At 42.2% G+C, this 12,864-nt stretch overlaps 1 protein-coding gene across 3 annotated transcripts in view; it reads right to left on the bottom strand.

The window, feature by feature from the left end:
• Bicdl1 (BICD family like cargo adaptor 1) overlaps nucleotides 1-12,864 on the bottom strand; it is a 114,392-nt gene that overhangs the window by 13,258 nt on the left and 88,270 nt on the right. For all 3 annotated transcript variants that reach the window (XR_010039675.1, XM_063225753.1, XM_063225754.1), the window contains exons 3-5: nucleotides 8,011-8,127; nucleotides 5,148-5,294; nucleotides 223-402 (exon numbers count right to left, since the gene is read on the bottom strand). Coding sequence is in view for 2 of the 3 variants with exons in the window: in XM_063225753.1 (XP_063081823.1) it covers nucleotides 223-402; nucleotides 5,148-5,294; nucleotides 8,011-8,127 (444 nt within the window). In the remaining variant the exon portion in view is untranslated. The remainder of the gene's footprint in view (nucleotides 1-222; nucleotides 403-5,147; nucleotides 5,295-8,010; nucleotides 8,128-12,864) is intronic.

Raw genomic sequence — 12,864 nt, 5'->3', positions numbered from 1 at the left:
GGACTCACCACTCTATTTGGGTCTCAGTGGGCAAGGAGCAAAGGCCATGGAGAGCTAGGGACAGCTTTGATCAGGGTCTGCCTTGTATGGCTCCAGGCTGCAGGCTGAGCTCAGGCTCAGGCAGACACAGAGCCACTAGGCGGCAGTGGAGTGCTGGGGAGGACAAGGGGCCCTGCACACTGTGAGGCCACTTGCTCTGACAGGTGCCAGGGAGGTCAGCACCTGCTCTCGCTCTTGCTCCAGCTCCTCGGCCTCCATGCTCTGCTCTATCTCTGACAGGAGGGACGTGCTGGTGGCGGCAGAGCTCTGCAGACTCCTCTCCTCAGTGAGCTCTTCCACTTTGCCCTGCAGCTGCCGGTAGGAGAGCCGCACCTCCTGGAGCTCCAGCTGGCTCTGGTGTAGCTTTCAGGGAGAGAGAACAAACTCAAGTGAGGTTCATCCGAGCCACACCAGCCAGTGGCGCCCAGATCCTGCCCCTGCCCGTATACCTGCACCCACAGAAAAGCAGGAGAGAGAACCATGTCAGACTGTATCCACATCTGGGAAGTTCAAGACAAGAAACTCTATTTTTTCACTTTTTTTTTCTTTTTTCTTTTTTTTATCGGTACCAGAGATCAAACTCATGACCACCTGCTTGCAAGGCAGGTGCTTATGCCGCTGAGCTAAATCCCCATCCTCGAAACTCTATTTTTTCAATAAATAAATTTCAAGAAACAATGATAAAAGTAGAACCTAGAGATTAAAAAAGACTCAAGAGACCTATCAACTACAATGTGTGGATCTATTTTTCTTTGTATCTTGAGTGAAACAAAAATATTTTAAAAATTGATGACATAAGACAACTGAAAATTTGAACACTCACAGTTTTTGATGGTGTTAAGGACATACTGTTAATTGTTTAGGTATAATATTATGGTTATATTAAAATTTTTTTCCTCTAGAGAAAGTTAAAATTTTTATTACATGTTACTACATAACACTTTTCACCATTGCTTTTGATTTAATTTAGTGAAAAGAGCAATGTCAAAGGATAAAATTGTAACAATTTAGTTCAAAGGTTTTCATTGGTTTATTCTGAATTTTAGAATCAGGTAACACCTCATTCCATAAGACAGAGTAAGAGTTTCCTAAAGGTATTTAATTTACAGATAAACTTATAAAATTTTGAGACATACTTTTTAAGTAATAGAAGACAAGAGGGATGTTCCCAAGATTAGGCAGGTCTATGTGAAATCCTCCATCATGAAAAATTAGCACCCCTTCCCAAGTAAGATACAATTATGGCTAAGATAAATAAAAATTCTAAAGATGATAACATCATGTGTTAATGAAGATATGCTTGGCTTAAAGTGCTGGGCAGTTTCTAGTAGTTAAACAAACTCCTATCCTGTGGCCCAGTAACTCTACCCTAATGCGTACTTCCCTTGCCCTCAAGTGAAATGAAAATGAAACACACTGGATTTTATAGCCACAAATAGGAAAGAATATAAACAGTAAGAAAACCATAGATCATGACACAACTATATACTGCAATTCCATACAGCAATAAAAAGAATGCTGGCACTACTCACAACATCACTGACTTTCACATATACCATGTTGAGTAAAACTTTATCTCAAAAAATAACGGGCTGGACAGTGGCAGTGATCCTAGACATGTGTGCCTCAGTGGGCTATCTGTATCACTGAAAGCTCTGAAAGGTTTGCTATCATTGTGCCAGAAGCGTGCAAGGAAACAGCTGACAAGGGCACCAAAGGCTCAAATGAACCATGATTCAGAAGGGCTTGAAGTTGGCTACTGAGAGAACGAACATGGCCTCCTCTGAGGGCCTCCCATTGGTCAGCAGTATCTGTGATCCAGTGGGAATTCCTTCCGTCCCAGTTTTGAGTAAAACCAGAAAAAACAAAAAATCAGGGTTATAGGGCCTTCCTAGGAAGCATTTGGCACAATTACAAGTGGCATGTTAAACTGGCAAAATGCTTTACAATTATTTTCTAGACAATTCCACATATATCGCAGCAGGAGAAGTTCCTCATTGGTAAGTACAAGTTCTTATGTATTAGACAAAATTAGTTCAATTATTCATGCACACTCAAAAAGGTGCTTAATTAGTTATAACAGCAAGAGAACAAAAGATCAGGAGGGGCTCACTTTCTGGTCACTGCCTGATTCACCACCTGAATAGACATATGCAGAAAAATCAAACCAGGGAAGAGTCCATTCACTATATAAACTCTCTTCAAGAAATTTCATCCTTTGTACAACACAGATGACACCAGGTATGCGGGATAACACTTGACTGTGTTTGTATAGTAGATGAAGTTTAAACTCACAACATTCAGCTGAGCAAAAGTGGGAGCACTTTCCTCATCTGACAGCTGAGAAGCAGACAAGGTGTAAATGATGTGAATTACGTAAGCCATTGGTGTTGGGGCAGACTAGACCCCAGGTCACCAGCTTCCTGGATCATCTCACAGTGAGTGAGCCTGTGCTCTGCTAATCAAATCTGACCAGTTGCCATGAAAAATGCACAGATGGATGTAGTACAAGCCTGTAATCCTAGCTACTTGGAAGGCAGAGGCAGGAGGATCACAAGTTTGAAGTTTATGCTGGGCAGTTTAGCAAGACTGTTTCAAAATAGAAATAAAAAGGGCTGAGGATGCAGCTCAGCAGTAAAGCATTTGCCTAATGTGTGCAAGGCCTTGGGTTTAAACCTCAGTTCTTCGAAAGAAAAAAAATGATGCCCATCTGGGTATGAAATAGGGCAGCAAAGCAGCCCACAGAGGGATAATATTACTTTCCTTTACTGAGCATTAAGAGTTGAGTAAAATGCTTGATATAAACTAGATGGTCAATAAGTAATTTTTAATCCCTATTATGAAGCCTGAAAAAAGGTCAAAGATTTGATCAGTAGTTTAAAAATCTGTTTTGATGGCAGGTCCCATAGTGATACAGATTAAAAGAGGGCTCCCCCAGTGGCAGCAGGCCTGTTGCCTTATGTGCTCTGTCTCCCCCTAACCCCTTGCTGGAGAGTTTAAAATTATGGGACTAAACACATTCCAAGGAGCTGGGGGTATAGCTCAGTGGCAGAACACTTGCACACTATTCTGGAGGCCCTGCTTCCATCCTCAGCAGTGGAAAGGAAGGAAGGGAGGGAGGAAAATACATCTACACATGAATATATACATTCATACATCCAAGGCCACTGGCTTGGTATTTTACAACTCTGGTTTAGGACTTCTCCATGATACCCTGAAAAGCTGGAATTATTTCCATGTCAGCATAGGCCATTTCAGCAACAGAGAGGGCAGCGCTTCCTGGAAAGCACTGGTTAACTACTGGCAACTTATGGAGAGTTTTGTGTGCACAAAAGAAACAATCACAGTTAGGAAAGATGAGAATTCAGCCCATAAGTACAGATCTTCCAAACTGTGGGAACCGCTGGACTGGCTACAAATACTCAGCTAAGTGATACCCTCCCACTCCTGTAGTCCAGCTGGAAGACAGTGGACGTGCAGAGGGTGAGGACATGAATGGGGTATGACCTAGGATTTTCACAGATATAAACACATAGTCCCCTGTCTAAGTTAGTACCCTGTGGTCCACACTGGTCCTGGCTATTTCCCACCATCTATAGATACTCAATTATGGATTTGTGAATTTATGCTAGACTCAAAGTATGTGAAAGCACTCTATCCTCCTGTGCAGAGGCGTACAAATGTGCACTGCTATTATCATCAATCTGGAAAAGCAAGCAAACTCCATTTTGAAAACTGCTGTGAGACTTTAGTCAATACCAAATACCGTTGTTTGTCCTCTCTCTTTCTCTCCTTCCCTCCCTTCTTTTTTTCCAGTATTGGAGATTGAACTCAGGACCTTTGCAGTGAGCTACATCCCTAGGCCTTTTAAAAGGTTTTGAGACTGGTTCTCACTAAACTGTTCAGGCTGGGGTTGAACTTGTAATCCTCTTGTCTCAGCTTCTCAGAATGCTGGGATTATAGTCATGTACTACAATACCTGGGTAAACTCCTTCCTCCTGTGCTGGAGATTGTGCCCTAGGCTCCACGAATGCTAGACCAGTTCTGCACCACTGAGCTATGCCTGAGCCCTATTTTTTATGCAACACTTGCAGAGGTCCTACTATCTTTCCAGCTGGAGAGCAAAAACAGGAGCAAAAGCTGCTATCTGTTCCTCAGAGGGGGACAATACTCAGTTGGCAATTTAGCTGATGGTGTCAGTGACAGGTGATAGTAGCCTAAGACATTGTTTCCTCATCTCATATTCCAGGGCTTCCCTATGAGCCTGGTAGTGCCCTCTGTAGCCTAGTCTTGAGGTAGTGACCCTCCTGGCACCTGAGTGTTACCTAGTCAACTACTCCTGCCTAAATGACATTGTGGCAGTTCAGTACACTTCCTGTCATGCCCAAAAGAGAACCAGAACATCCTTAGCTTCTAGTTCCAAGTCTTCCCAGCAAGACCTGGTAGAAGATGCTGCACCCTATTTCTGGCGAGGCTGAGTAATATCTTTTTGTTTAAGGGTTTGTTTCATGTCAAGTGTAAGCCTAGAAATTCAGCCTGAAGCATAGTGGCAGCTCCTCAAAAAGGACATATATGTCTATGAAGCAGCTTCCTTTAGGGAGGTAAAAAGACTAATTAGGCTCAAAAAGGGCTCAGATTGTGTCTTTCCTGGCTCTTGGCAAAGGCAGGATACGTCCTGCTGTGTTCAGCAGGGAGTGTCTTGGTTTCTATTTTATGCCAGCCACTAAACTCCTTCACTTAGGAAAGCAGCAGCAGCAGAAAGCGCTGTGAGCTGAGGACAGAGAGACCCAGGCTCCCTTTGAAAGCTAGCAGACTTTACAAATTGCCAGGCGGCCAGAATGACACTCCAAGTGTTCCAGTCATGTTAATAGCCCAGAAAAAGCTGTGTGAAACTTTTCAGGGACCAGTGGATCAGAACACACGTGAGGAACGATATGTTTTGCTGGCTATGGGAAAAACAGCGCATGCCTGGGAGAATCCTAACAGGTCCATAGTGAGACCTTCGCATTACCCACTTCTGACCAACCCCAGCGGCTGGTTCCCCTTTCCTGGCTAAGTGCTCTTACTGTCTGGCCCTCATCCTGCAGAACAGCATCTCTCTCCAGTACCTGTAGGTCTTTGTCATGGCCTTGCCTCTCTAGGATCAGCACTCGGTCCTGCAGCTCCTCCACAGTTCCTTGTAGCAGGTCATTTTCTTCTAAGGTGGCACTGAGGCGATGCTCCAGCTCTCGTTTCCGATCCGACAGCATCTTGATCTGAAAGGCCACAGGTTGGTGTGAAGGTTGGTATGAAGTTACACCTGGCTGATGGGAAGGAAGAGGGCTAGGCTCCAAAGGGAGGCACATGTCTCCAGTGCTGTGCCCAGGGACTCAGGGGCTCCAATTTCAGAAAGAACAGTTGTGCAATCTTGGGCTGAAGAGAAAGCCCTTCGTTCTAGGAAGTTGTCTGGAAAGGGGTGGGAGTCAACCGTGGGGAAGCTGGAATGTAGTCTGGCCAGGCAGAGGAAGGGATGCTTAGTATTTTGGAAATTCCAAGACAAGACAGAAAAGGCCCTCTGTTTTACCCCAGCCCCAGTGTTGGCTGAGGGTAGAACCTGGCCTGCTATGACTCTTCCTTCTCCAGAGTAAGTGGACTTTTAGGCCCTCTTCTCTCCCCACAGCTGGCCCTTTTGGTGCTAGAGGTCACAGCTCTGATCTAGGGCTCCAAGTTAATGGAGAAACGAGCAAGGTACAGAGGGCAAAGCAGTGCCTGCATCCATCTGTGCTGTGGGAAGAAGTGGGACAGGGACCTTGTGAATAACTGACTACTCAGAGCAACTTTTCCTGAGTAAGCAGCTTGTGAACAAAAGCAAATTCTCTCCTTCTATGAAACTTGTCCGCACAATGAGTGTATACCTAATCACTCTCAAGATATATGCATCCCCTTGTTGGAAGGTCTATCTGCTCTCTTCAGCATCAGAAAATGGAGGAGATGCCTAGTCTTCTCAGGCTTTCAAGTTTGTTGGGAGAAACTGAGCCAGGGCTCCCAAAGCCAACAATGTTTCGCCTAGAGCCCTGCTCTGCCCAGGGTCTCCAGAAAGCCTTCCCAAGTGGCAATGGATTTTGGGGGTAACTTTCGGGGCCCTGCAGGTCCCCTAACTCCATTTCCAGTTTCCTGCTGAACTGATTATTGGTCCCACAGCATGGTTGGTCAAGATGTTCTTTAGGCTCTCTAGTCAGCCCAGAGAATGATGCTTCCTTATCTGGGTAAGTTCTGGGGACCAACTTCAGAGCTTTTTTAGGGGAGACTTTGAAATGAATGTTTAATCTGTTCCAGGTCCTCTGAGAGACACCTCTCTCTGTTCCTTGATTGTTCCCACTCTCTGCACTAGTGCTCCACTCACAGGGCACAGATCTTCCTTGGCTACTGACCAATCAGATAGGATGATGTCCTGGGGAAATGAAGTATGTGGCCTTTGGCCAGAGAGATCAGATGTCTGGACAAACAAAGAAATCCTGTCTCTCAAGTGTGTACCTGTGTGAGAGACCAAAAGCAGTAAGTTCCTTTTCTGAATGGACTCACTATTCTCTACGCTGAAGCACAGTTAACCAGGTGAAGGGAATTCTCACTCCAGTTCATTTTCATTTAAATACCCTCTGACTTTTAAATTCTCTTTCCCATGGATCATCTTTGTTTCTCAAGTTTCCCTCAGTGAAGTAATGAGGTAACATGATTCTGATATACAAACAATCCTTATAAACTTAGAATTCAGAGTTACATGAAGTAATTTAGTTGAAAGGAGTAATTTCAGAGCTTGGCCTTTGAAAGTAGAGCTGTTACTGGGTGAAGTGAGGAATTAGTATTAGGTTGTCAACTCTTACTCTGCCTTCTACACCCTGAAACTTGTGAGCAAATCTGGCAATAAACTTTCCTGGGAATGACTTGTTCATGAGGGTCTAGAAAATATGAACAGGCACGGGAAAGAGAAGTCAGGCAACTTGACAGAGTCAGAGCCTGGTAGAGGCAGCTGAGTAACAAATCATGCACACAGATGGGCACAGACAGGGCATGCCAAACCTACCGGAACAAATCTACTTACTTCAAGAACCTGCTGCTCAATATCAGTAGGAATTCCAAGGGGAAAGAGGATGGAAGGAAGTGCGGAGGGAGAAGAAGAGAGAAGATATTGACAGACTTTAGGAAAAACATGTCCAATGACTTACAAAGCAGGAAAGCAGCTGTGGGGCTTCCCTAGCTTGACCACGTGGCTGAGTCCTGAGCCACATGAAGGGGCTCCTTTGTCTGTCCCTAGACTGTCTCTCAATATCTGACTTAGCCAAGGAGGATGAGGGCCCTTAGGACAGCCTTAGGTATAAGCTAATGGTTCAGCTGGTGGCATGTTCCTTGTCTCACTCCCCACATGACTGGATGCTTACAGTGCTGTTCCCCAGGTAGCTCGGGGCCACAGACTCTGGCTGCCATGTTCTGCACTTGTGTCGCAGGGACCAGACCAAATACTCTCCATGTCTTAACTCACCAAATCCTCACAAAAGTCCTATGAAGTAGCCATGTCTACCGGCCTTATCTTATAGGTGAGAATAATAACATCCATTAGTGCAGCCTGAACTGGACCGAAGAGGAACGGAGAAAGGAAAATGCCCTTTCCCAACTTTTACATGTGGTTGGCAAGCATGTTTTTGTAAGAGCCAACATATTCGGTAAAATATAAGTCATTCATGATTTCAAGACCTTCGGCACTAACTCTGAGTACTTTTATTTTTCCAGGAACCCAATGTTACTATCAACAGGCTACAATCACATGTTCCTCATTTAGTTTCTCACATAAATGTCTCTCTGGCAGTTTTAGTCCCTTTTATATATAGCAAGTTTTCATCTCATGGCTCAGAGAGCTCCATATTCAAAGATGCAGTGAGGAACCTCCAAGAAAACAAAGTGCTTTGTCTCCCGACACTGCCGCACAGCCAGGCTCACCTCAGCCTGAAGGCTCTCCAGCCGGACAATGTGCTGCTTGGTTGATGAGTTTTTCTCCCGAAAGTCTTCTCTGAGGGCGTGGACCTGCATGGACAGTTGTCTCTCAACTTCTGATGCCTGCAACAGAAGAAATCTTCACAGTTACTTTAGGGGTGCACAAAGAGTGCCTGTTAAGATATTTGCCTTTCATTTCTCAAGTACCCCTTTGTACTTGCATTCCATAAAGAGTTTAGGATGAGATACAGGTTTCCTATGGTCTATTTGTTCTCCAGAGCCAAAACGGGAAATATCCCATCCCACTGACCGGTGGAAAGGGATCCAGGAAACACACCTAGTAAGCTCTCTCAAATGTTAGCTATCATCTCTTCTTGTTTGTTTTGAGACAGGGTCTCATTACGTAGTTCATGCTGTCCTGAACTCACTAAGTATCCTAGGCTGGTCTCAAGACTCACTGCCGTCCTCCTGTCTTCAGTCTCCAAATGCTGGGATTACAGATATGCACATCATGCCCACCTAGTTATCATCATTATTATTGTGCATACAGCAGAAGCTCTGAAACTATTTATTAAATTGAGAGAATGTCTCAGCATTTTATATGGAGGACTATGACAGAGATACCTCCTGCCATAGTAATTTCTTTACTTCCCCATCAATTTCCTAGTAAGCTGGGCTCGAGAAAATCATCTCTATCTGTATTTCTCACTTCCACTCAACATGGGCATTACTTTAAATTCCCAGTAATGTAAGTTAAGATCTTGGCCATTTGTTCTTTAAGGACATTTCTGTAACACATAAAGTTTGCGTGGGAGCCCTGTTCAGTGTTCCGTTCCCACCCACCCCACTTAGTCATCCTTGTCACAGGGAAGCCCTCTGAAGGAAGGCTTACTAGAGCTCATTTGAACTCCAGCTTCTCCCTGAGGGCCCAGCACAGCCTACTGCAGAGAAGCCTGCATGTTACCCTGCAGAGAGACCTAGAGAGTTAAGGAACTGCCTTAGTGAACTTTTTGGAGGCAGCATGTGGTCAGTAAGCTTTACAGTAGGTTTGGAAGAGATCAGCACGTACTAGAATGATTAGGAACAGCTTTTGGAGGAAGTGGGATGGCGATAATGTTGAAATGGTTGGCCAGCTATTCAATGAGGTTCTCTCACGGTTACAGCTTCAGTAGTTCTTTTTATCTTCAAGTACTTTAAAAATGCTTTTCTATTTTTGGTTTTTGGTTCCAAAGATTCAACAAATGTTCTCTTTGTAGGCAGTTATATATGTTTTAAACTACAGCTTTACTTTTAAAATAGTGACAAAACACAAAACTAAATCAAATCAACTTTTACATTCCAAAAAATATCAGACAACATTAGCTTTTTTAGATTTCTCAGTGAAAAACGCATTAGCCAGTCACTCTTGCCTAAAAGCCATTGGTAATATTTACGGAGTGCTTACTATGTGCCAAGAACTGTGCTAAATACCTTCAATGCATTATCTCAGCTTCACCTCCAACTTACTGATGCAGGGATACAGCCAGCAAAGCGCAGCACCTGCCTGAGAACTCGTCAGCAACAGCACCAGGATGGCGAGCTCTGAGCTTCTTACCCTCAGCTTAGGACTTTCCTCTTGAACTCTGAAATAGTTCTTCCTATTTCAATTTCTCACTACTGAAACCAAACTTTACATAAATCCAAGTTAGCAGACACCCTTGCCCCCTTGGAAGTACTGGGGCTTGGATTCAGGGCCTCTGCACTGAGCTACATTCTTTTTTCATATCTTATTTTCAGACAGAATTTCCCTAAGTCACTAAATTTCCCAGGCTGGGCTCAATTTTGTGACCCTCCTTTTCTCCCTTGAAATGCTGGAATTACAAGTATGCACCAAAACTCCCAGCTTCTTTTTAAATAATAAGGAATTTCGGGGGCTGGGGATTTAGCTCAGCGGCTTAAGCACCTGCCTTACAAGTGTGAGGTCATGAGTTCAATCCCTGGTACCGATAAAAATGAAAAAGACAAAAAAAAAAAAAAAAAAAAAAAAAAAAAAAGAAAAGAAAAGAAAAAGTAATTCCATTTTGGATGCTTGAAATGTCTTCTAAAGGAATAGAGGGTCCATCAGCAATATTCCCTCTCATATGCTAATTTTACTGTCTATGTTACATTTAACTAAATATACTTGAAATTCAGATTGGCAAAGCATGGAGTAACTCAGGTAGTTAATGTTACTCCTGATATCACCCCCTTGACTCAAATCATAAGAAAACAAAACCACAGAGACGCATGGAATCTTTAAATCCAGCCAGGCTGGTAAAAAAAAAATGTCTGCAGACCAGTTTCCTCTCAATGTGATCTTTCTAGAAATAGGGATTTATCTTTTCTTACCAGGAAGTTTGACTTGAGAGCCTGAGTTTTTAACCATTCAACTATTTCCTTTTATTGTGTAACTTCTCAGATGTGCCCAGGGATACATGGCTTTCAGAGGATTTTAACCTACATTTGTCATTTGAACCTCCCATAGTCTTAAAAGACAGGAATCACTGGCTTCATTTTGTAGACAAAGTTTGCACTGCACTGCTCTTTGGCCACCATACACTGACACCTCCCAAACAAGTGCCAATCATTAGCTTGTGATGGGAACAGGACAGATCAATAAAGAGTTATACATTATAGCTCTCTGCAGACAGCTAATGTATCTTTCAAAATAAATTATTTTCTTCTTTTTCAGAGATAGAATCTGGCTTAGCTCTTTAGATTTGACTAACAGAATGAACATTAGCTATTTCTGCCCATAAACTTAATAATAACTTTTTAGCTTGTATATACACCTCTAGTATTACAAATAATTTCCGATCAAAGTAGCAGGAAGCACAAATCCAGCTTTAGCTCCATCATGAATCTGAGCATCTCTGAAGCTCCCCAGGTAGGACAGTGAGTGAGAGTAATACTCAGCTCTCTGAAGAAACCCACTGTACTCCAAGAAGAAGGGTGGTGTCTCAGAGAAAGCAAAAAGCTAAGGACTGAATGATGAGGGTAAGAATTCTTGTTCTGCCATGTACATGTACAGGTTAAATAAATCACCTCTCTGTGAGTCCCAAGTTATAAACACTTTCCTCTTTTACCTAGTAACACACAAAGATGGACAGCTCTGCAGGGATACTCCATTTCCCTATTTCTAATTCAGGACACTGTAAAGTTAAATTGAATCACTAAAGTTTATAGGGATATAAAGAAAATAAATATTACATTGCCAGAAATTTAGGGCAATTGTAGAAAAGAGAAAAAGATCAGAAGACCAGTTATTTTCTTTTTCTTAAAACAAAACAAACAAAACAAAAGAAGCAGGTACTGGGGACACCATCTACCCTTTACAAGGGCACTGCCACATAGTCCAGTTTTATGCTCTATACTGAAAATAGCTGGCCAACGTCATGAAGGTAGTAGTTCAAGTTAAAAAATATGAAGAAATAAAAAAAACTGACAGTGGTATCTTGCAGTTTTGCTCTGAATGTGGCCCTTAAAATTATTTAACAGCTAGCAGTTACTCAGGAAGCATGCCTCTTCATCAAGACATGATTTCCTGCTTCTGCATTTGGGGTAGCAGTCACAGCCCTGGGACCTTTTCTGGAGGGTGAGGGAGGTGACATTAGGTTAGTTCATTCTGATGGTAGGAAATGGCAGCATGAGTCTTATAGCTTACTTCTCAAAATGATGAGCTTTGCCCACTGAGTCTGATTAAGCAGGCAATAACAGATGTGACAAACTCAACATCTAGGTAATTAATTAGCATTCCCACTTTCATATCGTTACTTTCTGTTTAGAGCCTCTGAGATTCTTTCAATTATTCATAAAATACATAATAGTTTATTGTGAAATATAGGCACTCCACTATGCTAACTATCCTGATTTGACCCATATGCATTGCATATATATATTACTATACTGTATCACACAAAATGAACAATTAAAATTATAATAAAACAAAAAAAATCTTCCAACATCTATCTATAATCATAGGCAAATATAAAAGAACACAAGATTTTGGTTCAGGTATTATTTTAAAAAAATTTTAATAAAAGTAAACAATGTTCAGAGCAAAAAATTAAAGAAAACTGAAGAATTAAAATGAAAATTTCCCCCGTTTTACCCTAGTCATTAGTGCCACTCTCCAGATGCAATCACTATTTGAGCTCTTTCTAGAAAGCTTTTATTCATGTCCAAGTATCTAAACACTACCTAAAAATTTGCCTCCAAAAGTACACACATTACTTGGTGGCACACACCTATAATGCCAGCAAGTGGGAGGTTGAGACAGGAACATTATTGTGAGTTTGAAGCCAGCCTGATCCACAAAGTGAGTTCAAGGCCAGTCTGTATTACAAAGTAAGACCCTGTTCTCCAATCTAGTCCAATTCAAACCAAACCAAACCAAAATAAATCAAGCCAAACCAAAACCCCAAAACCATGTATTTTAACAACTTTCCATGCCAATATATACATTTACCTTATTTTTTTAAATAGTTACCTGGTATTTAGTTACACAAATATAATTTAGCTAGCCCTATTGATAAGCACTAAGTCTGTTCTAATTTTTTTTTTTTACTATTATAAACACAGCTGAAAACTTTCCTTGATCACCCATGTTTGTCCTTGTGGAAGAATATTCTTTTTTTTTTTAAAATCGGTACCAGGGATCGAACTCAGGACCACCTGCTTGCAAGGCAGGTGCTTATGCCGCTGAGCTAAATCCCCAGCCCCCGTGGAAGAATATTCTATGAAGGGATAAATTTCCATAAATGGAATCATTAGGAAAAAGAGTATCTAATTCATTTTGATAGGTACTGCAAAACTGTCACTCAAAATGATTGTAACATCAAT

Source organism: Cavia porcellus, unplaced genomic scaffold, assembly GCF_034190915.1.
Source record: "Cavia porcellus strain 051 isolate PalLab524CR breed Dunkin Hartley unplaced genomic scaffold, mCavPor4.1 scaffold_16, whole genome shotgun sequence".
Lineage (NCBI taxonomy): Eukaryota > Metazoa > Chordata > Mammalia > Rodentia > Caviidae > Cavia > Cavia porcellus.
The sequence above is the reverse complement of the archived record's forward strand: the minus strand, read 5'-3'. Positions and strand labels throughout refer to the sequence as shown.